Source organism: Fringilla coelebs (genome assembly GCF_963513975.1).
Source record: "Fringilla coelebs genome assembly, chromosome: 12".
Classification (NCBI taxonomy): domain Eukaryota; kingdom Metazoa; phylum Chordata; class Aves; order Passeriformes; family Fringillidae; genus Fringilla; species Fringilla coelebs.
Window position 1 is genome coordinate 6,192,349 of NC_140038.1, and position 17,037 is coordinate 6,209,385.

The 17,037-nt window shown below is 38.3% G+C and overlaps 1 protein-coding gene across 3 annotated transcripts in view; it reads left to right on the plus strand.

Annotated features, from left to right (window-relative positions):
• The window catches only part of VPS13C (vacuolar protein sorting 13 homolog C), a 75,145-nt gene extending 70,455 nt beyond the window's left edge, over positions 1 to 4,690 (plus strand). For 2 of the 3 annotated variants that reach the window (XM_084213574.1, XM_084213575.1), the window contains exons 80-83: positions 243 to 334; positions 1,293 to 1,416; positions 1,676 to 1,762; positions 3,112 to 4,690. In XM_084213574.1, the coding sequence (XP_084069700.1) occupies positions 243 to 334; positions 1,293 to 1,416; positions 1,676 to 1,762; positions 3,112 to 3,201 (393 nt within the window). In that variant the 3' untranslated portion in view covers positions 3,202 to 4,690. The remainder of the gene's footprint in view (positions 1 to 242; positions 335 to 1,292; positions 1,417 to 1,675; positions 1,763 to 3,111) is intronic. The other variant, XM_084213576.1, reaches the window with a different exon arrangement.
• The last annotated feature ends 12,347 nt before the right edge of the window (positions 4,691 to 17,037 follow it).

A 17,037-nucleotide genomic window follows, 5' to 3' on the forward strand; every position in this document is an offset into this window, starting at 1 on the left:
ATGGATCAGACTTCTCAGTGACTCAGCTTCAGGACTGAGAGCACTGTGAGAACCTCCCTTTAAAGAACTAACAATGAGGTAACTTTGCAGAAGGCTTTTGAATTCAAGACAGCAATTGGATTTGTGGTTTTTGGTGTTTTGTGTTTTGTTTTTTTTTTTTAATTTGTGGTTTTTGTCTTGGTTTGGTTTTTTGTTTGTTTCTTTCTGTACAGCCCCAGAATTATTTCCTGTTTCTGTTTCAGAAGTTGCACATCAGGAAGTTGGAAAAAGAGGTTTATCGATACCACTGTGCAATTCCAAGAGGCAGAAGATCAAACCTTATTGTTACCAACAGGTATTGAATTTTGAATGCTTTCTAAGGGCTTGACATGATTTCAGCTAGGGATTAGACATCTGGCTGAGTCTAAGCTGATTGCTCTTTTCTGCCTATCTATTTTCCTTCTCCATTTTCTTCTTGATTTTTTTAAATATTATATGTCCTTAATGGACAATGGGATTTAGTTGTGATGTCAGTGCTGGATACTAATTTGGGAAGATGGCTTACTCTGAGATCAGTGATCCTTTCATCATAGTGGAGGGGAATAGTCTTTTTTTCCCTCTTCATTTTTGATTTTTCAAATTAGCTTGTTATAAATGTTTGCAGTCAAGCTAACAGTTTGATAATACATGTTTATAATCTTGTCAATTAAAGAATATTCTAAATGAAGTCGTAAGTCTACCAGCATGAAAATATTATTTACCTCATCTGACAAGTTTAGAATTGAAGATGGCAGTCCTGAGTTTGAGGACTCAAAACTTTGTGAATATACTTAGATAATGAAAAGGTTGATGATCTCCACATCCCAAGGTCACCAGTTTGCACCTTGCCTGAGTGTATGAGAAAGGCTCCTCCATGATAAGACCATGGAGGCTTCCCAGTGTGGTTTTTTTATCATGACCAGCCCAGCTCAGCATTCAGGCTGCAGATGGACAAGATTTGAAGGCCATGGATGATAATTGGGCAGTTGAGTTGTTTGCAGCCTTAGCTAAATGTGCTCTTCTCTCCTTAGCCCAGTCCTTAGCCTGCTCATGATGTGTGATGTCTTAGATCACCTGTGGCTTTTAAACACCAAGTGATTGGCTCAGAATGGATGGAGGAAATATGGGTGCACTGTGGCTGAGTGGGTACTTGTAGTCTGACAGAAAATGCCTTCTTCAACAAATGCTTTCATTTTGTTTAGTTTTTCTGAAGTAAGCAAAGTTCTAGTCCCAGGGAGAAATTGAGTATGAATTTGTTTTTTTATCTTGAACAGGAGAGTGATATATGTGAAAGAAGTGGAAATCTTAGGCCATTTGACAACAGAGTGGGATTACTTATTTGAAGAATTCACACGTTATCCCTCCTATGAAGCAAATCTTTTAAAAATTACTGTTTGGGTAAGAATAGCATGTAAATTTTCTTCAACTTGATATTCACTAGAGGTCCATACATGCTTTTAACTTATTTATGGTTCTAACTGCCAACTAAGACACTGTGTGACAGGATTTACTGGAAGTTTCTTGAAAGTATGACAGTTGGGTTGGACAGAGACTGTGTTGAAATCTCACCTGAAGCTTGCATTCAAACCATTTATGTATGAGATTCTGCATTCTTGTTTTGTGAGTCATCTGAAGCACATTTTTGTCCCCTCTGCAGGAGGAACAAAACATGTTTCAAAGAAAGGACAGTACAGGTCGTGAATGTGTAAAGACTGTTCAGCTTTGGGATGAAGCTACAGCAAGGGTATCTTTTTTTTTTTTAAAATTTAATCTTCTTTTCTTACTATATTGTTAACAGTTATTGAAATTCAGTGTGTAAAAAAGATGGTAATGTCCAGAGACTTGTTAGAGAATAGGTTGCCGTGCCTGAGGACCATTTACCATAATTTTGTGTTGAAAAATGTGTTTTACCAAGAGTATGATGAGACCAGATAGTCCAAAGCATTCAAGAGAGTTGATGCAATAATAATTTAATGTTGAAGCTACATAGTCTTAGGGTTTGTATGTTAAAGCTCATTAAGGGAAAATATTTCAAATATCTAAAGTCTAGGTTGTATTAAGGTCTCTATAGTCTGTAGGATTGCTCATTACTTCAAGATCACCTAAGCCAGTACAAGTGGATCTTGTATGCACAGGCTTATTTAGATTCCTCCCTCCTCCCTCCCCATACATATTTTTTCTACCATTTATCTCTAAATGTTTGTTCCTACTAGTGCCAGGGAAGCTGGAGTATTTTGTGAGCTTTTGTTCTGTGGGTGGTTGGATCTTGTAGGTAACTTACCTAAGGTGACCCATCAATTTGGGGAAATTCCAGGGTACTTCAGGAATAGAAAAATTTACCTAGGAAACCATGTGTGTGACTGTAGTGTTGTAGCAGGTGATGAGAGAGGAGGTGTTCTGATACCAAATGTGAAATCAATTAGGTCCACAGTGTCTTGGAAGCGTGCTTGAAATTGTAGCTGCAGTAAATGGCAAGTCAGCAGATGGAATCAGAATCGGGGCCAAATTGCTGCTATTAAATTGATTGAGCCTCCTCAAATAATGGGTTAGACTGGGAAGGAAAAAAATTGCTATAATTTTGAGGCACTTTATATACTGGAAGAGTCTATCTTAGTTCTTCACTGTGCCTTGTCTGAAAATGTTCCTTCAGCTTTCTCTTCCAGCATGTCGTCCAAATCACATTGGCATTAAGTAATTGAAATCCTTTTAGTTTCTCTGTGTCTTCGTGGCATGGCCAAAGCTGGAGCATTGCACAGGTCACACTAGAAGGAGAGTTCCTTGTGTTTAATTACCTTTTTTTGGTCTTATTTCCTAACTGCACTTTACTTTGCTAATGTTTATGCTGGGATCTATACATTAAAAATTGATTCTTCTGCTCTCACCTGCAGCACTGCCCATTTACCTTTTGTGGATTTCTGTTTCTGTTCATCACCTGAATATTGTGCCTATGAAACAGGAGCTGAGTACCTAACTTAGACCAGACTGTGTGTGTTTGGGTTTCCATCTTTGTTGAATTATGTTTTAGTAGCATCTTATGGAAGAAAAGTGCTACCTGCTTTCATTGTTGTTTGCTCTCACTGTGTTGTTTTGCAGAGGGTTTGTGGTGCCATTCAGGAAGCCCTGGCAACACGAAAACAGGAGAAGCTGGTGAAGAGAGCATCCTTGCAGTGGAGGAAACCTTAAATGCTGTCTTGATAGACAGGATTTGTCGGGTTTGACACTTGGTATGCAATTTTCTCCCTAAAGTTGATTAGAAGCAACATGGAAACATTGGGCAAAAAGTAAAAATAAAATATCTGAGGTCTTTTAAGAAGTTATGCATCTTTTGGAAACAATGGGTTTCTAAAACATGCATTTCAATTTAAAAATTACATTTTTTGATAAAATGTTTTCCCACTCTGAAATTTTATTTTCTATCCTTGTGATGTCAGAGATTCTAAAATGAAGTGATTATCTTATTTGCACTCTGAGGTTATGGTTTACAGACCAGTGGTTGTGGTTCTGGTGTTTGTTCAGATGAAGCACTTCTGTTAGTGATTGAAACAAATTAAGAACTCTGTTTTAGGCAACATTCTCCTTAAATGACTCTACACAATTTAGCTAATATAATTTCATCTCTTAATGTTTAGTATTAAGAAAACACTGCATTGAAGCAATGTAATAATTTCTACATATGAAAGAAATAGGCTATTGTTGTCTGGAAATGTTTACTTTGAAATGTTGTCACATTGTAAATGAAAATCTGCACTTTAAAAATGGGAAATATTCTTCACCTGTCACGTGCCTGTTTATGGTTTTGGTTGTGTCACTGTAGCCTGAAGAATTCTCCAGGAGGAGCACACTGGGTTTAGCATTGTATGTCAAAATCTTAAATCTGAGAAATTAGCTCTCTGTATTTCAGTGTACAGTTACTCCACGGGAAGAATGCCATCTCAGTGAGTTCAAACTCAGTCCTGATACAACGTTTTGGTTGCAGTTTCTCTTCCTGAAGGCTGTTAGCATTCAGTTTAACACAACAGTTAAACACAAAGTGTGTGCCTGGTATGAATAACCCCATGAACTTCCTTGAGGCAAGTTCCATTCTTAACAGGAGGCCCATCCATAGGTAACTGAGTCAGGACTAGAGGAGCAAACAGATTTTGAGTTCAGCGATCAGTGAACTGGGAGCTGTTGCTGTCAGATCAGAAAATCAGTGTCCTTGCAAAAATTCATGACCTTCCCCATTTCCTTTTCTTGGAAACAATATTTTCTATTTCTTACTTTTCTTTTGTGCTAGATAACAGCTGTAGATACAAACTTGATGAACTAAAATGACAGTATTTTTCTACAGATCCATACAGTGCACCAGGCCTGGATTTTTAAACTCTACCCTTAAGGGCTGGTGCATTGTATAAATGCACTCTTAACCTGTACCTATGAGCACACCAAAGTTAGAAAGCTGAAGATATTTGGAAGTTAGCTGCCAAACACAGAACTTGTAGAGAGCTTTGCACACATGATTTGATTGTTGTTGTATGCACATGGCTATTAATCCACTTTGGTACAAGGGAAAAATTGTGGTACAGCTTTAATTCTTGCTATCACCTGTTTTCTAGAATGCTCTGCTCAGCAATAAATAAATTAGCTGTCCAGCTTGTATGTATATCAAGTTCATGTTTAAAAAAAAAAGACAATAAATTTTTATATGCAAGTATTTGTGCTATGATTTAAAGTTCTGTTGCTTTTCAAGTGCATTGGTTTGCCTCATGTCACTGACACTGTAAGAAAACCATCAGAGTACAAAGTTAGTGCATCACTCAAGCTTCCTACAGCTCAGCAGCTTCTGCATCTTGTGTTCTGACATTTAGGGACAGTTGTATGAGTACTGCCTCTTAATTCATAGCTGAAAATAGGTGTCACTTCAGTCTACTTGGTGCATGCTCAGACAGTATCATGTGCCTGCTTTTAGGTGAATTGGAGCTTAAAACAGTTCTGAAGACTCCTTTCTGACTCCAGTCTTCTACTTGATTCTCTTATATCTTCCTCGTGTTTTTGATAAACTTTCTGGCTTGAATTTTAAACAGGAGATACTTCATTTTCTCACTTTATATGTGATCAGGTTCAATGAAGAAACTTCCTATTGAAAACAGTCTGAAGCAGTGATGTTTATTTTGAAATGCACATCTTTGCAGTTTGGGTTGCTGGCTGAATTTGAGCTGGTAGATGACCTCCAGCTGGAGTGATGAATGACCTTCTTTACCACTTGGACCAAGAGGACGTCAGAGAGGAATTCCATTTCTTGCTTAAATGAAGATGGATGTTTGGGATGAATAGTGCTTGTCCTGGGCTTGCCTCTAGTGTTCCATTCCACTTTACCATGTCTCCTCCTGTCTGTGCTTTGTTTTAAAGTGGTGTTTGGCATAGCTGCATCCTCTGCAGCTGCTGTTGACTCTACCTGAGCTTTCCTCTCTGACTTTGGGAACTTTCTTTTCCTGTTCCCTGCCAGTTCTTTTCCTTAAGCTGGTGCATTTGCTTGAAGTGCTGGCTGAGGACATTAAGGGACAAGGAGAGTCTCTTGTCTAGTCCTTATCTGTGTGCCCAGCAGCAGAACAAGTGCAGAATTCAGTCCTGTTTGTATGATCTGTTGGGGTAAGAGGGTAACAGTATGTTTCAGACAGTCTTGAGTGTTGAATTTCAACCAGGTGCTGTGGTGCAAGTAAAAAGATTTTTCAAAGATTTTGGTGTTTTTCTGGGGAGTTTTTTGGTTTGTTTTGTTGTTGTTCATTTTGTGTTTTGTTTTTTTTAAGTATCTGGCAAGAGAATGTTTTTCCATATCTTGAAGATTTTCTGCCTCTGTGAAGCTGTGGAGCTTTTCAGTATTACTGAGCACACCAGGTTGCCAAGCTGTTGACATCTTCCTACCTTTTCTTGTCAGTGAGTGCCCAGAAGCTTTTGGCTGTCTCAAAGGCAATTTTTTACTGAATATTAAGACAGTAAAATTAGTGTTAATTAGAACTCCAAGCATTTAGGTCAGGCCTGGGTCCTTGCTTTGTTTCTGGTCCTCCTTTGCTTTCTGGCTCTTCATAGGTTTCTCCAGCTCTTCAAAAGTGCTTTTTCACAAGGTGTGGGTGAATGTTTAGTCCTTGTGACTGTTTCTCAGTCTGTTGCTCCAGCTGTACCCTCCTGAAACCCTTCTGAAACTTGCTCAGTCCTTTGTGCCATGCCCTCAGTGCCCTGGCATGCTCAGGTGTCCCCTAGGTAAAGAGCAGTGCAGCTTTCCTCAGTGTAGATCTATGACCCAGTAACCATTTTAAAAAGACAGTAGCAGAAAAGTGATAATACAGTCAAGCTGTTTCACTGGAAAACACATTATTATGCTTGTGCTTACATTTTTAGAGCCATTTAATTCTTTACAAAAAGAGAGAATGATGTGAGAGCTTTAGGAGTAGATAATGGCTGTGTGTGCTTCTTCCCAGGATAGTGCTATCAATTCCACTTAATCATGAGCTTTAAGGAGCATTTTACTTTGGGAATTTTCCTTGAGTTTCTGCCCAATCTGGATATGAAGAAATATTCACATGCTGACATGTTGTATTTTAAAAATGCAATCAGCTTCTTTACTAATTTCTTATATGAGCTTGGTCCATTTTGCTGTTAACTGTTCAAGGGGATTTTAGGCTCTCTTTCAATGAGAATTTTTATTGGATTTTATTTAGACTTTTTCCTCTCAAAGTGACCCTATATTCATTGACTACTGCCAGTTATTCTCTCCAGAATTACAATAAATCAACCACTTAAAAGTACTTATGTGGAATTTTAAAGAAACAAATAGCATCACAGCATTCTCAAAACCCCTCAGACTGTGGGATACCTTTGCAGATGTTTGCAGCCTGAGTCCACATGATCCTGGCCAGCACTCTGTGTGCCTGGACTGTGAAGTCTCAGGAGATGCCTTCAAAGCCCTGCTCATCTGTGGCTGATCTGAACAGAGTAGGAAAATCTAAAATACCCCCTCTCCCATTGACACCTAAGAAAATTACCCAGGAGAACTTGGAAAATTCCCTAAAATTACCCATTTGTGTTTCCAGTGATAAAGTATAGGCATCAAAAGAACTCATACCTCTCACCAACACATTTAACCATGTTCTCAAAATTTGCAGAGCCTGGAAGATTGTTTGGTTTTTTATAGACACAGAGTAGGGAGTAGTTTACTAGTAAGAGAATAAATAGTTTTGAAGGGGATAAATTGTCAAGTTGAAGGAAGGGATAAGTAATTGAGCTTAACAATCAAGTGCCAATGTTCTTATTTCATTTTTGGCAGTAAACAAGCTTTTGTTGTAGTGTAGTAACACAGATTACAGTAGGTGTATCCTAATCTTGGGCTATGCTTGCAACAAGGATTGTTTATATAAGGGTACCTTGGGTCACTCAGAAATTTTAAAAATAAAATTAAAAAGATTTAATTTTCAAAGTGTAAACTGATTTGTGAAACCTTTTGAAACTAGCTAGCATCTCTTTGAAAAATATATTCTTTCAACAGTTTATAAAGTTGCAGTTCATCAAACCTGAGTGTGAAGACTTAATTTGGAATAGATGCCAATGGACTGACAGAGAAGTTTTGTCATATGAAACAAGTGGAGGGATTTGAGAATCAACATATACAACTTCAAGTTTCGTTGGAAAAATCAAAGCTTTTTTATTAAGCTTTTTTTACAAGCTGTTAAGCTTGTTTATTAAGATTTCCTGGACAAAGGTATGCTTTGGAGGGAGAGGGCAGTTCCCAGTAAAACCTGTGATGCCACATAGCAGGAGAAGGACAGATCAAAGTGGGGGGGGGAAAGTTGTTTTACTACTAGATGTCTAATTAAAATTGGTTCCAGGTGAAGGAATATTTGTTTAGTTTACTAATGATCCTAATTCAATTCCACCCCTTGAATTATAGATCTTATTTGCACAATCACTAAGTAACAGTGAGGCAAATACACAGATCTCCAGATCTTACTATTTATTATCTCTTGTGTTGCAATTTGCTTCTGTTTTGGATTTTTCTAGATATTTGCCATCAGCTAAGGTGGTAGCTTAATCTGGTTACCTCAGTTGTCTGAGGGAGAAAAGCTGAAACATAAAAGCAGAAGTAACAAAAGGAAAAAACTGACCTGTTGAAAGGAACATGTGGATTTAAAACTTGATTCTGTTCACTGTATCTTCACCCTTCCTGTAAGTCAACAGGTAAACTTCTAGTTTGATAACATTTTATATTATTTATTATAAAATGAGATGGTTAATTGTTTAACCTGATCTTTAGATGGCATAGAGGCCAGGGGAACAAGGGAGATGGGAGGAACCCAGATTATTGACTTGGTAGGTTGGGAGTGGAGGAAGGTGAAAGCAGGATGGTGATAAATCCATGAAATGGCTTGGCCTTCTGAGGTAAAACCAAATCATTAAAAACCTGTTTTGGTGTCCTGCCACAAATTCCTTTTACATCAGTAATTGGGAAAAGAGCTAGTTGTGAAGACCAGCAGCAGTATTGAAAGCAGTAACTTTGTTAGATTTTAACAAGCAAAAGAAATTTTTCCTTGGATTTCATTCAGAGAGGTGGAGCCATTCCTAGGTACTTTACTAGAGTCAGCAGATAGAGCACAGAAAATGCACTTTATTGCTAAAATGACAGCACTCAAATTCCAGTGCTGGTCTTGTGTGTGTGTCCACATTGTTTTTACACTCTGTTGTACAGTAAAGATGTACAAGTCTGCAAACCACTTGTCCAAAACAAAAGGCTTGAAAAGTAGGGAAGCAGTTTGTGCACTAAATAATGGAGTGAGTTTCCAGGGATTTGAAACATCTCCCCACCAGGTGTGACATACATTCCTCTCACATAGAGTACAAGCTTTGTAGCTAAATCACTGAGCTGTACAGGTCTAGTCTCTGCACTGATAAATGTGGCCCTGAATCTGCCCTTGGTTTTGTTGATGTATGAGGACTGGGTTGTGCTTATAAAGCTTCCTGTTGTGTTTGTCATCTTCACCTCTGGCTGTGCTTTCCCTTACCCTGCTGGAAAGAAATTTGCTGTTGACTTCTCAAGATCTATGACATTACACTAAGGTGCTCCTAGGGAATCCAAAAAGACTTCTGCAACTGATCCCATAGAATTGTTGCAGGTGAATTGTCATTAAAAACAGCACAAAGGGATATAATCAAATCAAAAGAAAATGCAGGTTTAGTATAATGAGAAACTTTGAACAGCTAACTCTTTAGGAACTTCTCCACACTTTGAGTGCACCAGCATAGAATGACTGATGCTGATAAACATCAAGAGAAGACATTCTCTAAGTTGCTGTGAAATTTAAAATATAAAACAGCATATTACTTAAACCAGCTTGGAGTTAATTACAAAGATGTTTTCAAGTTGGACACTGGCTGTAGCACAGCAGAAATCTGTGTGGAGTGGCACAGATGAGCGTGGCAGGGTTGCAAATGAAGGGATGCTGCTGTGAATTGTTGTTCCAGTAGTTACCCACAAGGTGGGGGAATGGACCTTTGTATTTTACTGCTGTTGTCGTGCATCTTTGCTGCCCCCCCCTCCTCCTGCCTGGATTTTAAAATCACCTGATTGATGTGGTCAATGCAGAGCATGGAGCAGTAAATCAGAGCCTGTCAGGAGCTTTTCAAGCTGTAGATCCAAATCTGGAGTTTTACGAGTGTTGAAAAAACATACTACAATGATCATTCACAAGTTATTTCTTATTTGTACACAGTGTAATACATAATCTGAGGTGGTGCAGATTTCCATGGGTACAGATTGCTTTAGTGGGGAATGTTTTAGTGTAAAAGCTTTTTGGTGTGGTTTTTACTTAGGTGTTCACTCTGTTAATGGTGTTATTGATCTGTAGGTGACTGTGTAACAGGCAATGTCCTATTTTCCCTCTCTGTATCTGATCAATTCAGAGAGATCTAAGGCAGTCCAAGAAGCCATCAGAGGACTCTTTAACAGGGTTGTGTACTTTGTGCTGTTTAGCTAAATTTAATAATAATCTAAATTTTCTTAGGACTTCATAGTAGACACTACATCTGTTTCAAATAGTATTTAAAAATCTTAGAGTAATGCAAACAAAACAAAAGTTAAAAATCAGAAATATTATTCTGTATTTGGTCATGACTGCTGCTTCTTTCTTTAGAGACTGCCACAGCAAGCTGCTGATGAAGAGCAAGAGTCCTCCCTCAGCTTGTGTGGTTCAGTTTTAGGAGCCATTCTCACACCCCTGAGCTTCCAGGGCTCAGTGTCATGGATGCTCCTTTGCAGCATGCAAGAACTTGAGATGCATAAGCTCATTTACCCTTTTTGTGTCTGTATTGTTTGTTGCAAGTCTCTTTTTTGCCTGGTTTTAGGATCCTTTCCAGTTCCTTCTTTCTAAAGATCTCTCCCCAGTTCTTTGCAAAGTAAGGCTACTTAACTGTTTCATAATTTGTCTGGTTTTTCTACAGGCAAAAAAAATATTTAGTGAGAGAAAATATTCCTGGAATGGCATATGGGAGACAAGACAGTTTTGATTGTAGGGGAATTAGACATTCTAAACCAGGTTATTCCTGGTATTATCAGGCAAAGAGTGCTCTCTCTGCTGCATTCTGTGGGCTGCTCAGTTTCCTAACCTTGGAGCATTTAGGGCTTGCAGGCCAGGGCTGGGAACTGAGGAGAAGGCAGGAAAGAGGGAGATGAGGCATTTGGGATGAGATTTCTGCCTTACTCCTTTTGTAGACTCTGCCCAGCTGCTCTCATCCTAGCCAGGAGCAGAAAATACCTTGGGACTTTGTGGCCCATCTGATGTATTCTGTGTAGCCAGCAAACAACAAAGGTTGTATTTTACTTCCCAGTTTGGCCTTTTTATTCAAAGAATTCTGCTGGACATTGTGTCTGGGTTAATATCTGCCCTTTTTTGGGGAAAAATTAAGGCTTCCATGGGCACAAAGACAAACTGAGCCCGCTGTGGTAGCACTGATGCCCTTGAGATAACCTGAGTAACAAATTCTGGATGGCCTCTTGTTTCCTTCTGATCATTTCTGTGGCCCATTCCTGACTAATCTAGTGACATTTGAAGGATTTGGGAGCTTAGAACAAAGGAAAAATGGAGAATGAAAAGTGAAAAAACCTGAATAGGCCAAGAGACTTGAGAATCATGTTCTGACTCCAGTACTTGCTCTCTGTGATCTGTACTCACAAAGTTTAAAACCTTAATATAACATAGATGGCATAAACATTTATATTTGACTTGTAAGATGTTGTTGAAAACTTTGCTTTAGATAGAGGTAACACTTTTTTTTGGGGTTATAGATGAAAGTCAGTGGAGGAATTTTTCAGGTTTGCTCTATAGATGAGTTACATTTTCTACCTCTAGCTCTTATGTTGCTGTTTCATTGTAAAAGTAAGAATTAGTACATGTTTAACTCATGTTGCATGCTGAAATGGGGAGTTTCCTTTGAATGAAGCTTTAATTGAAAAGTGACTAATTTTTACAGTGTTTCCATTTTTGTTGACACCAAAGAATTGAGTACCAGAAAAGAAATAAAAAAAATTTCATCTGGAAGGTGAAATAGTCTGGTTTTGAAATGTTTCAGTGTTGTGTGATATTGTGATATGAGGTTCAGAGGCTTCATTGCTTCTGTTCTTTTCTGTGTGCTGAAGTGTCACAGTCACATTTTCTGAAAAAATCCCTTCACCCAGGATTCTTCTCCTGGAAAACTGAGAAGCCTCAGAAAAAAAGGAAAACAATAATTATCTGATTTGCTTCTCCTGTGTTTTGCTACTTTGCAATGTGTTTGGAGATTGTTTATCCAAAAGAAGATTGTTTCATTGGTTTTCTGTGAATTATTTTGACTTATTGGCCAATCAGTGCCAAGCTGTGTCAGGACTCTGGAAAGAGTCACAAATTTTCATTATTATCTTTTTAGCCTTCTGTAAACATCCTCTCTGTATTCTTTAGTATAGTTTAGTGTTCTTTAATATAATATAGTGTCATAAAATAATAAATTAGCCTTCTGAGAACATGAGTTGGATTCCTCATTCCCTCCTTTGCCTGGGCACCCCACAAATAAAATACTGAGCTCTGTGACCAGCTTCTGGGGCACATCAATAATGCTCCCACTGGCACAGTGGACTCAACAAAATGCCCCAAAACCAAAGGCAAGAAGCAAAGAAAGGAGTGTGAAATTCTAGCAGGGAGGCTGTTGATCAGTCCAGCAGCAGATACAGAAGTGGGGCATTTTCAAAGGCCCCTGCCAATGAGCAATAAGTAGGCAGTTAAAGCTCCAAGTCCTTGCAGTGACATTAGTCAAGCAGATGCCAGTGGGCAGTAAACAGGCCATGATTTAGGATCCAGTCACCAGTGCAGCTAGTGAAGATAAATTGGTACAAAAGCTTTGCAGGATGAGGTCTGTCCAAGGTGTGAGCATACCTATGCACTTGAGAGCAGGGCTGCTCTCCCCTGGCTTTCTGAGGAGATTTGGGAACAAAGACCTCTTCACATTTCATGTTTATAAATATACAAAGAAAATGGTGTGAGAGCACAGCGTGGATCTGAACTGGGGGCACCTGCATTTCTAGCAGTTCAGTTAAGAGACTTATTGTGCATTTTCAGTGGAACCTAAAATAGATTCAGTTGGTGAGATACAAAGCAATACAGGACAGAAGAGTGGCATTGTCCTTGCAACACAGGTGAATGCTTTTATTAGCAGCTTTTCTTGAGAAAATATGCTTCTCTTTAAGCATCCAGGTGGAGATCATAGCATAAGTGATTGCCTGCATAATATATTATTTAGCTTTTCCACCAGGCCTACTCTGTTACAGGTGATAAGGGATTGGGAAAAACCTCTTTAATTAAGACAATTATAAACCCCATTTTTAGCATTCAATCTGGACTAAGATGGGGAGGGCAAAGCACAATATAGTTTTCCATTTCTTTCATAAAGTTCTAGTAAATCTTGGAAGAGTGGATCATAGGGAAAATGACTTCTGTATTGAAACTTGTGAACACTGAAAGATTTGTGTGAGTGATGAAAGGTGCCTTGTGCTAGTGACTACTAATTCATATGGTCTGTATTAGAATATATTGCTGATGTTAGAATATGAAATTAAGAGAGCTTTATGTCTTTTGCAATCCTGTCAGCTTATAGAAGCTAAGTGACATACAAGATGAGGTAGCTGAGACCTCCAAAGAAGTTGTGACAAGAATAGTGTATTATGAAGGATAAAAACCATTTTGAGCTTGGAACATTGGAAAGCTGTGAGAGCAGCAGACTTCTGCAACAAGACATATGGAAGGTATCTTAGCCACTTGATAAGCAATGCTGTAGCCACTGATCACAAGAATTTAAAGTTTTCTTTCCCAGGTGGTTGACTTAGGCACTTGCTTTTCACTGGGAAAGGCAGAGCTGGGGGTGACAGTGCTACTTGGGGGTTGGTGTGCAGTTGCTAACATTGACTTGGAGGGTGCCTTACAGCAGAGTTTTTATGTGCTTTTTAAAGCCTCACCCTTAAACACTCTGGCTTCCCATCTGGCAAGCAGCATTGCAATGCTTTTGTAGCTGACTGGTATTTGATGTTTAAAATTGTCAAGTAATCAAATGTAATTAATGTAGATACTGTTAACTCCAGTTAAATCTCTCTTCAAGTGTTTCTGTGCATTGACAGAGCACATATGTCAGTAACAAGGAATGATAGATGTTTGTTGGTCCTTTGATGTTTTATAAACATCAGAAATATTAATCCCTTTACACATGCTCATTTTGGCTGATGCTTGTAAACTAAAATGCCAAATATATCCATCTCTTCATACACCTTGCCCCTTACTTCTGGAACAATTAGGTAAAATTCCTGTGGGGCACTTTAAAATGCAATAATAATTGCTGCTCAATATTTTAATAAAAACATTCCCTGAAGTCTTAACAGGTGAATTATGTCAAACTGGAATTTTTTTTAAGAAATAGGTTTAAGGACAAAGTGAATCTTGGCTATCCAGGCCTCCTACTCACTGCTTGATCAGATCTACTTCCCTATTACAGCAGCACATGAAAATTGGAATAGTTGTTTTTTGAAATGTTTTTTTTTTCAATCCTAGTAAAAGCAAAAGTTTCAAACTTAGGAATTTTTTGCAAAGCTGATTGGATCTTTAGAGCCAAACCTCTCAGGGATGGCACAAAAATGAAACACAGTGGCTTGTTAGCCTTCCAAATAATGTGTGCAAAAACTTAGGAAAAAGGGTTCTTGTCCAGTTTTCATAAATGAAATATTGTGTTACTGTTTTGTTAATGGGAGGGAAAGGAGATGAGTTAAAAGGGTAAGTATGCTGACATTGATTTGAAGAAGAGTTGCTTGGATTCAGCTAAGAAGTGAAATCAAAACAAGAGACTTCTGTCCCTGTTCCCTCAATGAAGAGCAGTGGCACGTGGATCAGAGCAGCAGCCTCCCACATTCCAGGTAACCATATGCTGATGAAACTTTTCTTTCTTTGATTGTATCATGAAACCTTCAAAACTTTGTGGTTTTGTCCTAATGGATGCTGAAGGAAAAAGTGAAAAAGGTATTACTGGAGCAGGAAATTAGATTTTTTTTTTCATAGCTGGGTTTTAGATTCAACCTGCTCCTCTTGCATTTTCCTATTAAGCCATAGAAAAAAAATTGTCTGCTGAGTATCTCAGTCTTTACATGATACTGTGGAATGGAGAACATGAGGCAATGCTGAATTCTCCTCAAGACACCAGTATTCTAGAGAGGCTGGAGCTATATTTCTCATGTGTGGGTGTTTGAGCATTTGAATTGGCCATCTGTAGGGACAGCAAACTGCTTAAACTTTGTTTTCTTCTTTGTGAGATATTTCTGTAACAGCCTGAGAATTAAAACAGGGTTCTGATCTGTAGAGGAAATGGAGATGGCTAGTTCTTTCTGTTTAGAAAAGATATAATGCTTATCTGGAGAATTTTCTTAAGAGCTTTAGAAGCATAGTAAATAAAAGCATGGAGTGTTTTTAGGTTATATTTAACATGAGAACTCTTTATTTTGTTCATTTGGAAGTCTGCATTAAGTTAGTTAAAATCATAGCTCTGTGATATTAAGTAAATTCCTCCAAAGATTTTTCACAAGGTTTAAGAAAAGCCTTGAACTTTTAAACCCCAAAAATTAGGTACATGTGTTTTGTTTCTGTCTTCACTATTGTCAGTGCCAAACCAGTGAGCACCATTTATTATACCTTCATTTCCACTCAATGTGCTAAAATTCACTTTCTAAGCCATTTATTTCATATAAGAAAACTGATTTCTGCTCTGATTATTCATAGTTTTCCCCAGACTTATTTCTAGTTCACAGTGAAGCTCCCAGCCTTTCTGCTGTGTAGAGTTTCTACAGATACATGTCCATTAGTGAGCCATCATGATGTGTAAAAGCTCCATGGCCTGCCCAGCCACTGCTTAAGTTGGAAAGTTTTCATGAAAACCCCTCAATTACAGAGCTTTCTGCTTGTGACAGTTCCTTATCTATCTCAATTGTCTTTCTCTGCAAAGAGACAATGATGTAAGATTTGCTCTAAACATAATGTAAATGATGGATGGTACCTGACAGTTGCCATTGTTTATCCAAACAGAATATTATGTGCAGGAAGGTCTGAACACTCAGTCTGGGGTTCAGTTCTCTTCTGGGCTGAAGCTGGTTTTGTACTCTGTGCATTTTTCCTCTTGACCACCAAGAAAGGTGTTTTTTTATGGTGTTCCTTTTCAGTAGGAAGTCAGCACTGGCAATTCTAAGAAAGAAGTTCTGATACCAAATTTTAACTACCTTGCAAGAACTTGGTTGCTGAAAACGAGCCTATGGAGGGGCTGGTGCTGTTAATGAAACCTGATGATAAAATTACTTTAAAAACAAATTTTCCATGGTTTGGTAATTAATTCCTCCACACAATAACCTTGTATTCTGTCTGTGTTCTCTGTTAGACCACAATTCTTTGCATTGGCTCATTTAAGGAAATCCAGAAACACTGAGAAAGAACCAAGTTGTCTTTTCCTCTGGTCACATTTATTTGAAATTTAAGTACCATAGAGAGACAACTGCTGAGCAGTTATTTTGTGAGGGTCCACATTTCAGTTGCACATAGGCAGCAGGAGTGGAAGCTGTCTCAGAGAGACATTGTTCCACATGGAACAATCTGTTTGTAGAAAATATCTTCCAGGCTGGATCCTGCACTAGCCTGAGGAGCAAAGCTAGCAATCAGGTGCCATTTAGAGGGATTAAGGAATTAAATTCGGGTTTGTTTGCTTTGTTTTTGTTGAATGTTCATGTTTATTTCATGAAGTTCAATTAGCAGGCTGTAGCAATTCGATCTTGGTTAATTTTCTATCAAATCTGTGGAAGCAGGAGCACATAGTGCCTGGGTCAGTAGGAATATGAGCTTTGGAAAACCTCTCAATAATTTCCTTATTTCAAGAGAACATTTGTTACAGTGATGGCAGCTGAATTTTGTATAATGGCGACAGTGCACTGGTTTGGAGATTTCATTACTCAAAATGGAGGTGAACTTTAAAACCACTTTTGTTTGTGAAGAATTGCTCTGTTTCTGGTGATTAAGATGCACTGGCAGGTAAAAAAAAAGAAAAGGGCAATATCTTTTTATGAAGACAGCAAGTCCTACATGCACACCAAGCATATCAGAACAGTGACATTGCCACAATAAAGCAAATACACCACTTAAATTTCACAAAAGGTTTCAGCATTGGCTGATGCTTAATCTGTTACAGAAAGAGCCTTTGAATTTTCTGCTATATTTCATCTGAGAAAAGCATGGTCAGAATTTTTATTGATTTTTGAATAACTCCAAACTGCTTAGGGGAGACACTAAAATGCCAGGTTCCACATTTGTGACATGTTGGGCTGCCACCCAGTATGTTTACAGCTGGATGTGAAAAATGTCCTTTGGTTTTGATAGGAGTAAAAAGGAGTGTTATAGCTTCAATGCAGCTTTCAGAGTGATCTCATTAATTATGAAGACATGTGTAGCCATA